Source organism: Aotus nancymaae, unplaced genomic scaffold, assembly GCF_030222135.1.
Source record: "Aotus nancymaae isolate 86718 unplaced genomic scaffold, 86718_ANA_hifiasm-v0.15.2.pri h1tg000019l, whole genome shotgun sequence".
NCBI lineage: Eukaryota > Metazoa > Chordata > Mammalia > Primates > Aotidae > Aotus > Aotus nancymaae.
Window position 1 is genome coordinate 740947 of NW_026988431.1, and position 19984 is coordinate 760930.

The following is a 19984-nucleotide window of genomic DNA, read 5'->3' on the forward strand; positions in this document are numbered from 1 at the left end:
AGCTTATTGGTCAGTTGGTAGCCTCTTACTCAGTTGTGTGGTCCCCTGTGTTTCCTCACAGTTGCAGCCATGTTCCCTCTCAATGCTCTGAAAGTGTGGGTTCTTTTCCCCCTTGATTGTTGGCTATAGATCACAACTTGGCACTCCTCAGTTGTCCAGTGAAGCTCTAGCACAATCTTAGTGTTAATGTTATTCCTTCCCCAACTTGGAGGCAGCAAAGGAAGGGATCTTAGTAGTGGTGGTGGCTGAGAATAGTTTGCTTGTCTTCTAGGGGCTTCACCTTAGAGAAGTACAGGTCAGCAGTCACTCATTGAGATCAGCCCAGGATGGAGGGTCTATGCTATGGGCCCAAGCCAGGGGTTTCCTGTCTGGTGACAAGCAGTGAGGGGTGTATGGGATCTGTGTGAGATGGACTGACTGGTCCTGAATCTTGCTGGAGGTATGGATAAGCCACTTAAGGTCTTTGCTCCTTCATTAGTCCAAGGGTGGAAAAGGCAGTTCCACTGCAGATGCAGTGGCAGAGAGGCTTTACTTTGTCCCTGGAGGCTCTGTCCACGGTGTTGACATGTTGCTAGTGAGCTGATAGCTCTGGCAGGAGGTGACTGGAGGTTCAGGCCTGGAGGACCTGCCCAGTGAAGAGATATGGGAATAGGAACCCACATAAAGTCTGGCCACTTTCCATAGGGCTGCTGTGCTATGCTTGGGGCCTGCTGCAGTCCCTAAGATTTTGTAGTACCTACTGTTTTGAAGCCTACAAAACAGCAAAGATGGCAGCCTTTCACGCCCTCTGGGAGCTGTGTCCCACTGAGGTACGGGCCTGTTGCCAGCCCAAAGGCACGCATAGGAAGTATCTGGAGAGCCCACATCCCACCCAGTGAGGAGGAACAGATTCGGGGATCCACTTAAAAAAGCAGTCTGGCCATATTTCGGTAGAGCAGTTGTGCTGTGCTGGAGGCCCACTGCAGCCCCTGGTCACCTCAGACACTCTGAAGGCTGGAATGGCTAAGTTGCCCGAACAGCAAAGATGGTGGCCCACCGCTCCCTCTGGAAGCTCCATCCCAGAAGCTTATTTTTCCCAGGGAGGTTACAAATCTCTGTTGGCTGTAGAAAACCAACAGGAGGTGGCTGGAGGCCTTGGTTGTGAGGTCCCACCCAGTGAGGAGGAATGGGATCAGGGACTCACTTAAAGAAGCAGTCTGGCCAGGCGTGGTGGCTCACGTCTGTAATCCCAGCACTTCGGGAGGTCAAGGCGGGCAGATCACTTGACACCAGAAGTTCAAGACCAGCCTGGCCAACTGGGCAAAACCCTATCTCTACTAAAAATACAAAAATTAGCCGGGCGTGGTGGTGCACTCCTGTAATCCTAGCTGTAAATTTAAAAAAAAAAAAAAGAAGCAGCAGCAGCAGCAGTCTGGCCATGCTTTGGTAGAGCAGCTATGCTGGGGAGTTTCTTCCACCTCCTGGTCAGCTCAAACTCTATAAAGCCCAAAGGCTGGATCAGCCAAGTCACCCAAACAGCAAAGATGGCAGCCTGCCCCTCCCTCCAGGAGCTCCTTCTTAGGGAGGTGCAATGCTGCTACCAGTGACAGTCTGGAATTCCAAGCCAGTGGGTCTTATCTTGTGAGGTGCTGTGGAAGTGGGGCCTGCAGGCTGTCGCTGCTCAGCCCCCTGGATTTAGCCTCTTTGCTAAGGCTGTGTACAGGGTCTGACCTCCCACTTTGCCAAAAAGCCCAAGTATCTAAGGCTCCAGGGTCTCCACACATGCCTGAGTGGCTCCTCTGCCAAGACTCCACATGGCTCTGTCAGACTGAAGGCTAGTGGAATGGGTTCACAAGATCTCCTGACCCGAGGGTTGCCGAGATCCGTGGGAGAAGCATGGTTTCCTGGGGCGACACGTTCACTCACTACTTTCCTAGGTGGAGAGGTTCCCCTGGCTCTGTGTTGCTCTCTAGTGGGCTGTCGTCCTGTCTTACTTTTCTTTGTTCTCTGTGGGTCAAGTTGTTTCCTCGATTAGTTCCAATGCAAGTACCTGGATGTTTCAGTTGAAGGTGTATTTATTCACCCTTTTCAGTTGAAGGTGTATTTATTCACCCTTTCCATTTCTCTCTGTGAGAGAGAGCCTTGCACACTAGCTACTTCCAGTCAGCCATCTTGCCCCTTTATCCTTTCTCATTTTTAAATGAACGCATCTATAGCTATAAATTTCCCCCTTAGCACTATTTTCACTGTGTCCCGTAACTTTTGGCATGTAGTTGTTTTTATTCAGTTGTCTCTAACTATATTCTAGTTTCTCTTGTGGTTGCTTCTTTGATCCATTAAGAGTGTGTTGTTTAATTTCCTCAAACTTGTGAATTTTCCAGTTTTACTTCTATTACTATTTGTAACTTCATCATATAGTGGGAGAAGATACTATATATTATATCCATATTTTAAAATCTGTTGAAACTTACTTTGTGTCTCAACATACAACATATATTGGAAAATGTCCTGTGTGCACTATGTATGTCTGTTGGATGTAGTTGTTTTGTTGTGTTAAGTCCTCTGTTTACTTATCTTCTGTCTCTTGGTTCTATCCATTATTGAGAGTGAGAATTCAGTAGTGAGAGTCCAACTATTATTGTAAAACTGTCTTATTTTTCCCTTCAATTCTGTCAGTTTTTGCCTCATATATTTTGATGATCTGTCATTAGCTGCATAAATGTTTGTAGTTATTTATTCTTGATGTATATTGAATCTTTTATTAATATATAATATCCTCCTTATTTATCTCTTGTAATCTTTTTTTTAACTTAAGGTCTATTTTGTCAGATTTCTTTTTTTTTCTTTTTCCCCTTTTAAAGATAGGGTCTCACTTTCATTGCCTAGGCTGGAATGCAATGACTCAATCATGGCTTACTGCAGCCTCAACTTCCTAGGCTCAAGTGATTCTCCCACCTCAGCCTCCCAAGTAGCTGGAATTACAGGCACGTGCCACTATACCTGGCTAATTGTTTGTATTTTTAGTAGAGATGGGTTTTGCTATGTTGCCCAGTCTGGTCTTCAACTTCTGGGCTTAAGTGATCTGCCTCCCTTGGCCTCACAAAGTACTGGTATTAAAGACATGCACCACTGCACCCAGCCTGTTTTGTCTGGCATTAGTATAGCCACCTCTGCTCTCTTATTATTTATTGATGTATCTATTACTTTTACTATTGATATACCATGCAAATAGTATTATTACTATTTACAAAAGTATGGAACATTTTTCTATCCTTTTGTTTTCAACCTATTTGCATCTTTGGATCTAAAATGAGTTTCTTGTAGAAAGCATATAGATCATGTGCTTTTTATCCATTCTGCTAATCTCTGTCTTTTGACTGGGTGGTTTAATTCATTTACATTTAAAGTAATTACTGATAAGAAAGGACTTACTTCTGTCATATTGCTATTTGTTTTCTGTATGCCTTATAGTTTGTCATTTGTTTGTTACTACTTTCTTTTGTGTTTAGTTATTTTGTAATGAAATGTTTAAATTTCTTATTTCCTTTGGTGTATATTTTATAGCTATTTTCTTGGTTGTTTCCATGGGGGTTACATTTAATATCCTAAAATTATAATGCTACTTTAAATTTATGCCAGTTTAATTTCAAAAACATACAGAAACTCCATGCCTTTCCATCTCTGACCCCACCCTTTTCAGTTGTTGGCATTATAAAATTACATCTTTATATAATTGTCTTCAGAAATACAAACTATCTTTTATTACATTAGTCTCTTAGATTATGTAGAATAACAAAAAGTAGAGTTACAGTCTGTTATTAGAATAATAGTAGTTTTTTTTTTTTTTTTTGAGACGGAGTTTCACTCGTTACCCAGGCTGGAGTGCAATGGCGTGATCTCGGCTCACCGCAACCTCCGCCTCCTGGGTTCAGGCTATTCTCCTTCCTGCTTCAGCCTCCTGAGTAGCTGGGATTACAGGCACGTGCCACCATGCCCAGCTAATTTTTTGTATTTTTAGTAGAGACGGGGTTTCACCATGTTGACCGGGATGGTCTCGATCTCTTGACCTCGTGATCCACCTGCCTCGGCCTCCCAAAGTGCTGGGATTACAGGCGTGAGCCACTGCACCCGGCCCTAATAATAGTAGTTTTTATAATTGCCCATGTATATATTTATCTTTATTGAGATCTTTATTTCTTCATACTGTCTAGTGTACTTTTAATTTCCCCCTCGCTTTTGAAGGACAGTTTTGACAGATACAGGATTCTTGGTTAACACTTTTTTTCTTTTAGCACTTTGAATATATCAACCTACTGCCTTCTGACATCCAAAGTTTCTAATGAGAAATCTTCTGATAATCTTATTGAGGATCCTTTTTATGGCACTGGTCACTTATGTCTTGCTGCTTGCAAGATTCTGTCTTTGCCTTTTGATAGTTTGATTATCAGGCCGGGCGCGATGGCTCACGCCTATAATCCCAGCACTTTGGGAGGCTGAGACAGGTGGATCACAAGGTCAAGAGATTGAGACCATCCTGGTCAACATGGTGAAATCCTGTCTCTACTAAAAATACAAAAATTAGCTGGGCATGGTGGCGCATGCCTGTAGTCCCAGCTACTCGGGAGGCTGAGGCAGGAGAATTGCTTGAACCCAGGAGATGGAGGTTGCGGTGAGCCGAGATCGCGCCATTGCACTCCAGCCTGGGTAACAAGAGCGAAACTCCATCTCAAAAAAAAAAAAAGAAAGTTTGAGTATCATGTGTCTTGATGTGGATCACTGAGTTCAATTTACCTGGAAGTCATTGAGCTTCTTGTATGTTTATGTTCATTTCTTTCATCAGATTTTGGTGGTTTTCAGCCATTATTTTTTCAAATATTCTTTCTCTCTTTCTATTCTCTTCTGATACTCCCACAACGAGTAGATTTGTTCACTTGATGATGTCTCACATATCCCTTAGGCTCTGTTCACTTTTCTTCAGTCTTTAATAATCTCCATTTTCTTATCTTCAAGTTCACTGATTCTTTTGCTTGCTCAAATACGCTTATTAAGTAATTAGACTAGTGATTTTTTTTTTTTTTTTTTTTTTTTTGAGAAGGAGTCTCACTCTGTCACCAGGCTGGAGTGCAGTGGCATGATCTCGGCTCACTGCAACCTCTGCCTCCTGGGTTCAAGCAATTCTCCTGCCTCAGCTTCCCAAGTAGCTGGGACTACAGGTGCACACCACGACACCCAGCTACTTTTTGTATTTTTAGTTGAGACTGGTTTTTACCATGTTAGCCAGATGGTCTTGACCTCATGATCCACGTGCCTTGGCCTCCCAAAGTGCTGGAATTACAGGCGTGAGCACTGCGCTTTGCCACACTAGTGAATTTTTTTTATTTCAGTTACCATACTTCTTAGTTCCAGAATTTCTTTTTCATTTCTTTTTAGGTTTTCTATCCCTTTACTGATATTTCCATTTTGTTCATACATTATTTTCATGACTTTATACACATCTTAATTTCTTAGAGCATCTTTAAGACAGGTATTTTAAAGTCTTTATCTAGTAGGTCTGCCATCAGATCTTTTTCAAGGGCGGTTTCTGTTTATTTTTTCTTTGAATATGCTGTACTATCCTGGTTGTTCATATGCCTTGTGATTTCTTTGTCGAAAACTGGATATTTGAATCTAATAATGTGGTTACATTGGAAATCAGATTCTCCCATACCCCAGAGCTTGTTGACTTATTTTTGCTTGTTGTTTCTGGTTTTGATTGTTGTAGGCTTTCTCTGTGCCAAAGATCAGCTTCAGCCTGAGGTATAAACTTAAGGTCTTCTCAGATCCTTTCTGAGCCTCTATCTTTTTCTGGGCATGCACTGTCACTTTCTAACTCTCCCTGTATATGCAGTTGTTTTTGTATATCCTGGTCTTTAATGTCTGTCTCACAAAAAGGAAAAAGAGAAAAATGTAATGGGAGGGGCTAGGCCTTTAAGCCCCTGCAAGTCACTTTAGCCCTTCGTCTTGCAATAGTGAGGAAAGGTACAACAATAATGGCTGCCTGCCTTTGTCTGTACCTTTGTGATCAGAAGCAGCAGTGTCTATGACATGGAAAGGGTCTTTGGAAGAAAAAAAGAAAAGCAGCAGTCAATAGCTCACAGATCTTCAGTATTCACAGGATAAGGTTGTTTTTGCATCTCACAAGCTATGTGCAAGCTGTTCCAGCAACATGTGCACAGCTGCCTGCCAATAAGCTGGGGCTGGTGATGAAAGATGGGTAGTTGCTACTGTACTAAGAGCTGAAATTGATAGAAATTAACTGCACTTTACTATCCAAGATTTTCCTTAAAATTTCTAAGCCTTCAGTACACTAGAGTTCCAAAATAGTTACATCAGACAGAGTCTCTTGTCTGGGTGATGAGACAGAGTCCTGGTGCTTCCTACTCCACCATCTTTCCAGAATCTCTCAATATCTTATAGCTAAAGGATCCATTTTAGAATCACACATTGCATTTAATCATCATGTCTCTATCAGTGTTTTCCTCCAGGGCTCAGTCTTTCCTTAGCTCTCATGACCATGACACTTTTGAAGTTATTCTGTAGCATTTCTCTGAATGTAGTTTTGTCTAGTGTTTTCTCATGATTAAAATCAGGTTATACATTCTTTGCATCAGTGTCACAGAAGCAATGGTGCATTATTTTCATTGTACCCTATCAAGTAACACATGGTTTTCACTTTGATGTTAACTTTGATCTCTTGACTATGGTGGGGCATACAAGACTTTTCTTTGTAATTAATAAGTGTTTTATCAGAAGATACAAATTTTTTTTTTTTTTTGAGATGGAGTTTCACTCTTGTTGCCCAGGCTGGAATGCAATGACACAATCTCAGCTCACCGCAACCTCCACCTCCTGGGTTCAAGCGATTCTCCTACCTTGGCCTCCTGAGTATCTGGGATCACATTAGACCACGCCTAGCTAATTTTGCATTTTTAGTAGAGACAGGGTTTCTCCACGTTGGCCAGGCTGGTCTCATACTCCCAACTTCAGGTGATCCACCCACCTCCGACTTCCAAAGTGCTGAGATTACAGTGCTGTGAGCCACCGTGCCCGGCCAAGGTCCTAATATTTTTAAACAGATTAAATATTCTGTTCATCATTAAACTTAAATTTATTTATTTAGAAAATTTTTTATTTTCTGTTTATTTTAGAAAATTCACATACATATTTGTAACAGTGTGGACTCATATTTTCCCATTATAACAATCATTATTTATTTATTTTGAAGCTCAAATTGCCCTTGATTTGACTAATAGGATTCCATTCAATCTGGCTTTTGTTGTTCTTTTGACATGTCCCATCCTTGCATTTTGGTACTGTTGTACTATCCCTGCTTCAGTCCCGGAGTCAGTCATTTCTCCAAGGATCTATTGTTCCTATTAATGGAAAATGGTTTTTAAAGGCTAAGGTCTGGACTCTAGATGTGCTCACTGCTAGTGGGATGTCACTGCTCTCTAGATCTCTCAGTGGGCAGAGCTAAGGAGTGTGCGTGGGTAGAGATTTACGTATCTGTCAAAAGCCATGTTTTTACACCAGTGGTTCCAGTTCCATTCTAGCACCAAGGAAATTCTGATTTCCAGATTGATAACCCTCTTTTCTTACTGTGAGAAACCTAGCTTTTGTTATCTTTAATATATTGACCAATTTGATCTGTATGCAACCAGTTCTTCTGCTACCAGTTTTTCTGCTATCTCTGCTACCACCTCCTCACTTGCACAGATATACTCCTCATTCTGCTAAGCTTTGCCATTCCATCCTCATCCAAAACCATGGATGCCGTTCTTATTCCACTTCAGCTCCAACAGATCACACCTGATTACTACTCTATGTGGACACCCTTCCTACCTGTCTGGGTTGAAAACTGATATATTCACCAGTGGAGACCCTCCTTGTGGTCTGTTCGAGAATCTGTGTCCTAATGCCTGGTCATTTATAATTTTGATAACTTTTAAAAATTATCCTTTGCATTTATTTGATTACTAATGAGCTTGAAGAATTATTATGTTTTTACCAACTTCTCATGTCAAGAGACAATATATCAGCCAGGCACAGTGGCTCACGCTGTAATCCCAGCACTTTAGGAGGCTGAGGCAGGTGGATCACCTGAGATCAGGAGTTCAAGACCAGCCTGGCCAAAATGGTGAAACCCCATCTCTAACAAAAATTAGCCAAGCATGGTGGTGGGCGCCTATAATCCCAGCTACTTAGGAGGCTGAGGCATGAGAATCGCTTAAATCCAGGTGATGGAAGTTGTAGTGAGCCAAAATCACACCACTGCACTCCAGCCTGGGCGATAGAGCAAGACTCTGTCTCAAAAAAAATAAGAGAGATAGAGAAAGACAACATATCAAAAATATCATAAAGCCAAAATTATGTCATTTTAATAAGATCACTCCCTTATTGTCTAATTCTCATCTCCTTTACTAAGGATCATATGTTTTATATTTGTTAAAGGAAACATTTTTGGAAACTATATGACTGAAATCTAAATTGGGTATAGTATTTTTGAACTTGAGAACACTATTTCATCACAGCCTAATGTGTGATATACTTCTGAAACATAGGTAGCCATTTTATGTTCAAGTAAGTGTTCTTTGAAGATGGATAAGCCCTCAGTTAGACTACAGTAGTATAAAGAAAAGAAAAAAAAAACCTACAGTAGTAGTAGCAGTCCCAAGCTTTGTGTGGCAGTTATTTTCATTTATTGTCTATTTTCATTTTTAATTTTGAGATGAGGAAGACCCTGTTTGACCTATTTTATTATGAACATTGTTAACATTATTCTTTTTTTAGTTGTTCTCTATTTCTGTTCCGATTTTTCTTTTATTCTCCTCCCTCATGCAGTTTATCTTCTTTTTTTGTTTGTTTTTAAAATCTAAAATTTGGCAAAAGATAATTATTTTGTTCAAATCAGAATTTCTATAAAAGGAAATTATTTCAATATCTAATACCTACTGATTATGTTTCTTACCCAGTGTTTCTGCACACATTACAGTCAGGCATACACATTTGTCAAAGTTAACAAGTCCAAAACAAGCCACTGATAACCTTTGTAAAGTTTACTAGGAACTATAATATTCTAGAATTCTGCTTCTAGTGAGGATAGTGGAGTTATTCATATAAAAGCTTGCCAACCTGAAAGACTATTTCATACTTCTTGAGCACTGCCACAAAAATTTATTAGCAGAATTACAGTTGTGTCAGTATTTGTCAGAAGGACACGGGAAAATTAATATTAATGAGTTTACTGTATTCTGGCCCCAAGTCCTCACCGTGACCCTAGGAGATGGATGCTGTTTTCTCATTTTACTGATAATAAAACTGTACCTCAGCAATAATTAAGAAAATACTCCAATCAGAGTATAAGAGGAAGAGATTTAATGATACTACAAAGCTTATGTTCTTTTTACTTGCCCATGATGATGCTCTCTGTCGGAAGAGGAAAAATTCAGTACCTTTGGATTATCTCATTAGTATGATACAGATAGTTCAGTTTTGTAACAATCTATGTGCTTTCTCTGTAAGAAATTATTTTTCTGCCAGTCATCTATCCAGACCATTATATGTCAAGTCATTTCTAATTATCTGCTAGGGCAATTACAAAGCTTGCTTACCTGGAAAAGAGAACTGACTTCCTGTGTAAAGCATTTTCTTGTGAATTCCATTCATCCATCTGAAATAAAATACATTGTTAGAATGATCCTCTAACGTCTTGGAAAGTCTGATAACATATAACTTTATGGGAGTGATTTTTCTCTGGCTTATAGAGGTGCGTTCATCCTGCTGCAATAGTTCTTGTTAAAACCAGCAATAGTGTTCTAATATTGGTCTGCAGCATGCTGTATGGTTGTTTCATTCCAGAGAGATGGGAAGGAAATGAGTGTATGACACAAGCCCAGGCCACTACCTGCTGAAATCCCTCAGGGCCTGAATTTATCATGTATTTGATCATCAAAAAATTTTAAGAGGAACTCTGGTATTTTGTAATGTTCAAATGTGAGTTCTTCGATTTAACTGTTATTCTTACAAAAATGATTTAAAGCACTGTCTGATAACTTGTTTAAAAATAAGAAGTAAGTGACTTTTAATGGTTATAAAATCCATGAGTTTGTAATTATGCTTTTAAAAAGAAGGCAGAAACAAATCAAACCTCCTTGGTAACCACTGGGCCCAACTCTTAACACTGAAATTTAAAGAAAACTGTATTAAGAATCTATTCTGCCTTTTCTATCACTGTACTTCAGGGTAATCAGAATAGGTCTAGCTGATAAAGTTACTCTCTACAGAAGAATTCTACCCCATGGAAAGGACGGTATGATTAGATAATCACCATTTTTAACTCCTTTTAAAATAACTGATTCAACAATGAGTGGGATAAACCATTGGTTAAAAGATTTGTAATCTGGGCACTGTGGCTCATGCCTGTAATCCCAGCACTTTGGGAGGCCAGTAGATCTCTTGAGCCCAGGAATTCCAGACTGGCCTGGAAAACATGGTGAAACCCCATCTCTACAAAAAACACAAAAATTAGCCAGGTGTATAGGTGCACAGCTGTAATCAGGAGGCTAAGTTGAGAGGATCAGTTGAGCCTGGGAAGTGGAGACTGCAGTGAGTCATAATCATACCACTACACTCCACCCTTGGCGACAAAACGAAACCTTATTTCAGATAAAAAGGGCGGTGGGGGGGGTAATTTATGGAGAAGTTTACAATAGTGGGATTAGATTGTCAATACCTAAATCCAGTGGTTATTTTTATCATCACTAAAAGCCATTTAAGTCTCCTGGCATAAAACCATAGAAATATATACTGGAGTATATAAAGAGGAAATAATATATATGGAATTTGCTAGAAATACTTCAGATAAAAGGAAAGGAGGGACAAAGATGACCTAATAATGGTAAAATTGGCCGGGCTCAGTGGCTCACGCCTGTAATCCCAGCACTTTGGGAGGCCGAGGCGGGTGGATCACGAGGTCAAGAGATCGAGACCATCCTGGCCAACATGGTGAAACCCTATCTCTACTAAAAATACAAAAAATTAGCTGGACATGGTAGCTCGTGCCTGTAGTCCCAGCTGCTGATGAGGCTGAGGCAGAAGAATTGCTTGAACCCGGGAGGCAGAGGTTGCAGTGAGCCGAGATCGTGCCACTGCACTCCAGCCTGGTGCCTGGCGACAGTGTGAGACTGTCTCAAAAAAAAAAAAAAAAAAACGGTAAAATCTTAAAAACTGTTAAATCTGGGTGATGGGTATATAAAGGTTCGTTATACTGGTCTCACTTTTGTGTATTTTTATTATACAAAGTTTTAAAATAGCACTGGTGTTTTGGGAATGACAGAATTGAAAAGAAAATTACTTATGTCTTTTTTTCTTTGTCTTTTTTACAATAAACATAATGGTTATATCTGTATTTGGTAATATAAAGTTGTCATCCCCATACTTGTGAGAGTCACCCTATAAACTTACAGAACTAATATCATGTCCTTTTGACAGATCTTTCCCTAGACCATTCTGACCTAGTTGCAGAGTTGTTGAAGGAGCTGTCTAACCACAATGAACGTGTAGAAGAAAGAAAAATCGCTCTCTATGAACTTATGAAACTGACACAGGAAGAATCTTTCAGTGTTTGGGATGAACATTTCAAAACAATATTGCTTTTATTGCTTGAAACCCTTGGAGATAAAGAGGTAAATGGCAAAATATGTAAACAGTAGCCTGTCCTTCCTGTCTCTTTTAGATTGCCTGTTAATCCGGTGCTACACGGATTTAGAAATTGGGAGAATGAGTCTCTTCTGCTGCTTCTTTCTGCATAAAGTTTTCACTGTGAAGTACTTCTTCTTCTAAACCAAGTACCTCAACAATTTTGAACAATTAACAACAGGAAAAATGAAAGGTTGCGGGCTGAATTCTTATATAAAAGTACATGTTACTTATTTTACATGTTTAGATTAGTTGTTCAGAAGCAACTTCTTTTTTTATTTTTTTAATTTAGTTTTATTTTATTTTAGTTTTTGAGAAGTAATCTTACTCTTGCCGGGCTGGAATGCAATAGTATGATCTCAGCTCACTGCATCCTCCACCTCCTAGGCTCCAGCGATTCTCCTGCCTCAGCCTCCTGAGTAGGTTCAATTATGGGCATGTGCCACCATGCCCAACTAATTTTGTATTTTTAGTAGAGTCAGGGTTTCCCCATGTTGGCCAGGCTGGTCTCAAACTCCTGACTGCCAGTGATCTACCTGCCTCAGCCTCCCAAAGTGCTGGGATTACTGGCATGAGCCACTGTGCCCGGCTCCAAACCTTCTTTTTATAGTCTGAATGTAATTCTTGATTTCTTGCAAATATAGTAAGTGTAATATAAATTTTGAACTAGGGGTGAGAAAACTTAATTAGTAGTATACCACATACTTTATGCAGTTGTCTACAATTCCTCTTCCAATAGTAAGACCCTAAAGTTACAAAATTTGAAAATGTTAAAGATTATCTACAACCCAAAATATTAAAAATATTTAAATGTTTCTTCTTAGCCTACAATCAGGGCTTTGGCATTAAAGGTTTTAAGAGAAATCCTAAGGCATCAACCAGCAAGATTTAAAAACTATGCAGAATTGACTGTCATGAAAACATTGGAAGCACATAAAGATCCTCATAAGGAGGTAAGTTACCTGGCAGTTAAATTATTCTTTCATTATTTTATTTCATGAAACATGTAAACATTGTGTAAAATGTAGCCTTATTAATCATTTTCTTGAACATTTGCCTTGACATTCAAGGTAATACCTGATCAAGATGCAAGCATATTTTTTTCTATTAAATGAATTAAACAGTGATACCATGGCCTTTCACCTAAAATAGACCCACTCTAGGAAATAATTTGATTTCATTTTCTCCTTCACCTCACTTTTAGTTTTCTACTTAGAGTTTAGCAATCTTATTTTCACTTTCCATTTAGCAGTAAGAATTTGATTTTTTTAAATAACTAATGAAGGTATCATTGTTTTGAGGGGGGAATTTGTTTGTTTGTTTGTTTGTTTGTTTGTTCAGTCAGGATCTCACTCTGTCACCCAGGCTGGAGTGCAGTGGCATGATCACAGCTCACTGCAGCCTCAGCCTCCCAGTTCAAGTGATTCTCCCACCTCAGCTTCCTAAGGAGATGGGACTGTAGGCATGAACCAGCACGCCTGGCTATTTTTGGCATTTTTTGTAAAGATGAAGTTTCACCATGTTGCCCAGGCAGGTCATTATTATTTTTAAGTGATAAATTGCCTAGGGGAACTATATATCTGCTACAAGTTTATGCACCAAAGTAATGAGGACAGCTTTCATGAAATTTCATAGTACTTGGTAGTCATGATATCTCTCTCCCCTTCTTCACCAGTGACATTGATCAGATAACTGTGAGGATTTTTATTATAATCTCGGAAAGAATTAGAAAAAAATATCAAAAAGGGACTAGTAGGCTTTTGGGCAACAGGTGGTATTTGATTCTATGAATAAGTGCTTTAGTGGTGATTTCTGAGATTTTGATGCATCCCTCACCCTGTTTTCTTTCTCCCAAGTCCCCAAAGTTCACTGTATCGTTTTAAACTTTTGCATCCTCGTAGTCTAGCTCCCACTTATGAATGAGAGCATATGACGTTTGGTTTTCCATTCCTGAGTTACTTCACTTAGAATAAAGGTCGTCAGCTCCATCCAGGTTGCTGTGAATGCCATTATTTTATTCCTTTTTATGGCCGAGTAGTATTCCATGGTGTGTGTGTGTGTGCGCGTGTGTACACACATATAACACAATTTCTTTATCCAGTCATTGATTGATGGACATTTGGGCTGGTTCCATTTTTTGCAATTGCAAATTGTGCTGCTGTGAACACATGTGTGCGAGTATCTTTTTCCTATCATGACTTATTTTTTTCTAGGTAGATACCCAGTAGTGGGATTGCTGGATCAAATGGTAGCTCTATTTTTAGTTCTAAGAATTACATTTCTAAGAGAAAGCAACTGAGCAATAATAGAATTAGGTATCTCTGGTAGAACCAAGACAGAAGCAAAAGACAAATCAAAAAAGGAAGGTTAAAAAAGCAATGAGATAAAATGAATCAGAGCCAAATGCAAGAGCTAAAGCAATAAACCTCTCAGAGTAAAGCAGAGGTATAAATCTTTGCTACTTTGGATTAAGCATTGATTTCATAATATAACTTTAAAAGCAGAAAACAACAACAAAAAAGAAAATTTGGACTTCATCAAAATTAAATATTTTTGTGCTTTATTAGCTTAGTGGTCAGGTAACTTTTTTTCTTAATTGTGGCCAGGCACAGTAGCTTACACCCATAATCCCAGCACTTTGAGAGCCAGAGGCGGGTGGATCACTTGAGGTCAGGAGTTTGAAACCAGCCTGGCCAACATGGTGAAACCCCCATCTTTACTAAAAATACAAAAATTAGCCAGGTGTCTTGGTGGGAGCCTGTAATCCCAGCTATCTGGGGGGCCAAGGCAGGAGAATTGCTTGAACCCAGGAGGCAGAGGCTACTGTGAACTGAGATCCTGCCACTGCACTCCAGTCTGGGTGACAGAGTGAGACTCTGTCTCAAAAACAAAAATAAAAGAAATAAAAAATTGAAGAAAATATTTTCTGTCCTTCAAAGGACATTATCCTGAAAGTGAAATGACAACTCATAGAATGGGAGAAAATTTTTGCAGACATGTATCTGATAAGGTACTAATATCCATAATATATATTCTTACAACTCAGCAATGAAAAGATAGCCAGTTTTTTAAATGAACAAAGGATCTGAATAAACATTTCTCCAAAGATACACAGATGGCAATAAGTGCATGAAAAGCTGTTCAACATCATTAGTCATTAGGAAAATGTAACCAAGGCCACAGTGAGAGACCACTTAACACCCAAAAGAAATAAAGACATTATGTTGGTGAGGATGCAGGGAAATTGAAATCCATTGGATAATTACTTTTTAAAAAGATTTGACTGTGAATATTCTAGAAGAATGAATCATAACTTTTAAATCTATCTGGGTTTTTGCAGGGGTTTTGAGGGGGAGGGGTTTTGTTTTTTTTTCTTTTTGAGTCAGAATCTTGCTCTGTCACCCAGGCTGGAGTGCAGTGGCCCGATCTCAGCTCACTGCAACCTTTGCCTCCTGGGTTCAAGTGGCTCTTCTGCCTCAGCCTCCTGAGGAGCTGGGATTACCAGCGCATACCACCATGCCCAGCTAATTTTTGTGTAGTGAAAAAAATCACCGTTTTCCAGGCTTGTCTCAAACTCCTGGCCTCAAGTGATCTGCCCAGCCCAGTTTTGTTTCTGTTTCTGTTTTTGTTTTATTCAACCAGTGTTTAGTAGTGGTACATCTATGGCATTTCATTGAAAGTTTTAAAAATGATATCTAATATTTATAGTTTAGTTATCCACTTTTTGACTCAAATAAGGCCTGTAACATCCCTACAAAACGTAAAATTGACACCCTTAAGGTATTACCACTGAAATTAGCCCCGAGTCTTCTAATGTCCAGTGTATTTTCTTTTTCTTTTTTTGTGTGTGTATTTCCCACAGTACCTATCTAAGCATTTTTCACCTATTAAGATCATAAGTGAGACACTGCCAAAGTAACATCAAAAGCAATTATATTTATATGTTCTTAAGACTATATTTAGATCTTGAGATTACAGACTCTAATAAGAAGATAGACAGCCGTTTCTTGTCTTCATCACAAAACCAGTGTTTTACCCTACCAAGCCTATTACAGAAGGGAAAAAATCATTATGAAAACAAGGAGAAATAGGTTGTTAACTCTGGACAACACATTAATCATATGATTTTTATTTTATTTCTCATTAATGTGATACAAAGGGCTTAAGCACTCCTAGAGATGAGAGTACTAATAATGAGCAGTGCTAGAGATGAGAGTACTAATAATGGCTGATGCAGGGGACTCCAGTCACATTGTAGTCTAGTAAATAGAGCCTCCTCACTGTAACACAACTAGACCACAATTTGATTTAAAAACTACTTTAGGGCCAGGTGCGGTGGCTCACGCCTGTAATCCCAGCACTTTGAGAGGCCAAGGAGGGACGATTACTGGAGCTCAGGAGTTTGAGACCACTGTGGGCAACATAGCAAGACCTCATCTCTACTAAGAATTAAAAAAAATTAGCCAGGTGTGGTGGTGTATGCCTGTAGTTCCAGCTACTCAGGAGGCTGAGGTGAGAGTATCACTTTGAACTAGTGATTCATGATTAAGCCACTGCACTCCAGCCTGAGTGACAGAGCAAGAACCTGTCTCAAAAAACAAAAACAAGCAAACAAAAACCTACTTTATCTAGCAGCAAAAAAGAATACAAGAAGGGAGAATAGTATGCTAAGCCCTATGTATTCATCATCTAGCTTTAGCTGTTACTGACATTTTGCCAATCCTTTCTATAATCTGTACCCACACTTTTCATGTTCAGATCAAATCTAAATATTATGTCATATTAAATACTTCATGAAGTTTATAATTGCAGGACATAGTATAATGTTTTAAAAATTACTTTCTGGCTGAATTTCCTGTTTTTTTAGGTGGTGAGATCTGCTGAAGAAGCAGCATCAGTGTTGGCCACTTCAATTAGTCCAGAGCAGTGCATCAAAGTGCTTTGTCCTATCATTCAAACTGCAGATTACCCAATTAATCTGGCTGCAATCAAAATGCAAACAAAAGTGATAGAGAGAGTGTCCAAGGAAACCCTTAATCTGCTTTTGCCAGAGATTATGCCAGGTCTAATACAGGTAAGCAACAAAGCTTGTAGGGGAATAAGCCATGATACATTTGGGATTCAGTTATTTTAGGTACTTTCCAGGCAACATTAGTGGCATGACCAAGCCTTCCTCCCGTTTGCAATATTCAGGACAAAGACTCTTCATAACCAGCCAGGTGGATGTGAGTGGGGTAAAATTTGTATAACATAAAATTAACCATTTTTAAGTGTACAATTTAGGGACATTAAATAAATTCACAATGTTATGCAACCATCACTACTATCCACATACAGAAATTTTTCATCATCCCAAACTGAAACTATACCCATTAAGCAATAACCCCATTCCTTCCTCCCTCCCTCCTAGCACCTGGTAACCTCTATTCTATTTTCTGCTAGATTCCGTATAAGTGGAATAATACAATATTTATCCTTTTAAGTCTGGCTTATTTCACTTAGCATAATGTTTTCAGGGTTCATCCATATTGTAGCATGCATCAGAATTTCATTTCTTTTTATGAATGAATAATGTGCCATTTATGTATGTGCCACGAATTGTTAATCCCTTCATCTATTGATAAATATTTGGATTATTTCCTTTTTATTAACAAATATAATGAATTTCCTTGTAATATCTTCATGCACTTATATATATACATCTAGAGACAGTTTCTAGGCATTGCCAGATTTCACTCCATAGTGGTTATGCTAATTTACAGTCATAGATGTAATGTGTTTCTCTTTAGCCACATAAACCCAATCATAGAAACATTTTAACAACAATAAGATGTATTTTGTAACATGCTTTAATTTAACCATATGTTGTGAACTTTTTTCATCAAATAAAATTTTACAATGTAATTTTAATGACTGACTAATATTAATAGTATTGTATATTAAGACCCCGTCTAAAGAGAATTAATCATTCATTATGCATCTGTAGTATTGTATTTTTTATTCTATTCTAAGCTTAATATTACTAAATTGTGAGGTCCTAACATAAGATCAAATCTCTTTGTCTACGCCCTAGTACTAAGAACAGACTATATGTCATATATATTTATCATACATATAATGGGTACTGAATACATGTTTGCTGGGTAAATAACTTAGAGTATAAGGATACTAGCAAAGAGCTATTATGGCTTTAAGTTCTTATACATTTCTTATTTCCTCTGCTGACAGGTTGGTGCAGGATTTTATTGCATACATGATTATAGGGAAAAGACATCTTACCTATCAGAAAAGCATAAGAATGGTAATGAATATAAATGTTAGCATTTTAATTCTTTGCTATAGACTATTAAAATTAGGGTGTGTAGATAGTAGGACCAGAGCAATGAAAGGCAAGAAGGTAACAGCAATATAGTTTTTGAATACCTTCAGATTTTCTCACCAGAAAATTATCTCACTGAGCAACTAGCATACAAAAAACATGAAAAACATCTTCAACAAAATTAGAAAAAGGTATCCCAGTGAAACCCAAAATATAAGCAGATAGGGCCAAACCATCAGCAGCAGCAAGTTCCCCTGCAAATATCAGTGGTATAGAAAAGTGTGAAGGAAAGTCAAAAGTTACTTTTAAGACCCTGGAACCAGAGAATCACACAGGTTCTCACCCCTAAAAGAGGTGTCCCTATTCTTAGTGAAAGGCTAAGTATACAAAACTGATAAAAAAAATTGGAGGTGAAGGCAAAGGTACTGCAGGAATCCAGGATCATGCTGGAGTGGCCTGTATCCTCAGGGCCCTTAGAAATACCGCAAAAGCTCCCTTCCAGAAAGAGCTTATTTAGCAAAAAATTCCTTGGAATAGAGTCTAAACTGAGCATCTACGCAACTATAAGAAAGAACAAAATCGTGTCCTTTGTAGCAACATGGATGCAGCTGGAGGCTATCATCCTAAGTGAATTAACACAGAAACAGAAAACAAAAGGCCACATGTTCTTGCTTGTAAGTGGAAGCTAAACATTTTGGATATACTTGGACATAAAATTGGGAACAATAGATACTGGAAACTCCAAAAGGAGTTGGGAGAAAAGGGAAGGGTTGAAAAACTACCCATTTGGTACTATGTTCACTGTTTGGGTGATGGGATCAATAGAAGCCCAAACTCTCAGCATCACACAGTATACTTATGTAATAAACCTACATGTGTACCCTCTGAATCTAAAATAAACTGAATATTGTAGCAATACTGTGACAGAGGTGGCTACCCAAAGGCCGTATTTTTAAATATTTAATAAGAATAACATACCATGAAATGCTTTGCAGCCCATAAAAAGGAACAAAATCATGTCCTTTGCAGGGACATGGATGGAGCTGGAAGCCATTATCCTCAGCAAACTAACACAGGAACAGAAAATCAAATACCGCATGTTCTCTCATATAGGTGGGAGCTAAACAATGAGAACACATGGACACAGGGAGGGGAACAACACACACTGGGGCCTGTCAAGGGAGAGAGCAGGGGGAGGTAGAGCATCAGGATAACTAGCTAATGCATGTGGGGCTTACTACCTAGGTTGATGGGTTAATAGGTGCAGCAAACCACAATGGCACATGTTTACCTGTGTAACAAACCTGCACGTCCTATAAATATATCCCAGAACTGTAAACAAAACTAATTTTTTTTTAAAGAAGGGTAACAAGAAGAAAGAATCCTGCAGCAATGAAGCTTGAAAAGCTTTCGTGGCCCAATCCACTCCCCCACACAGAAGATTTTATTTTAAAATATAGAATACAGAAAAGTGTCTTTCACTTACACATGAGCAACAGAAAAGTGTTGTGGCAGTCAAGCCCATACAAACATATTGCCTATTCTTCAAAAAAGAGGAAGAAAATAATGGCCTGAAATATGCCTACAGTGAAGGTACACTAGAAACATAAGGACACAAAGCAAATGAAAACTTAAACCCAAATTTAAGAAGACAAGGTTTTAAAAATGTAAGAAAACAATAGAAACGAATAAAAAGCATGAATCAGAGTTTTTAAAGCTTGTAAAGGGGGAATTAGACAATAGATCTATTGAAAACAGCAGTCAGAGCTTAAGAAAGAATATTTTATTACCAGTCTTTAATGGGCTATATCCTAAAGATAAAAGAAACTGCAAAGAAATCCTGAACTGCATTCAATATATTGATAGTTAGGAAAGATACTGGTTTGGTTATTTTTGAATAGTAATAACATTGATACACATATCTATAGATAGATTAGATGGATAGATAGA

At 38.7% G+C, this 19984-nt stretch overlaps 1 protein-coding gene across 50 annotated transcripts in view; it reads left to right on the top strand.

Annotated features, from left to right (window-relative positions):
• Positions 1-19984, top strand: part of CLASP2 (cytoplasmic linker associated protein 2) — a 239241-nt gene that overhangs the window by 206072 nt on the left and 13185 nt on the right. For all 50 annotated transcript variants that reach the window (XM_021666448.2, XM_021666452.2, XM_064378526.1 and 47 more), the window contains 3 exons: positions 11509-11702; positions 12540-12668; positions 16583-16789. In XM_021666448.2, the coding sequence (XP_021522123.1) occupies positions 11509-11702; positions 12540-12668; positions 16583-16789 (530 nt within the window). The remainder of the gene's footprint in view (positions 1-11508; positions 11703-12539; positions 12669-16582; positions 16790-19984) is intronic.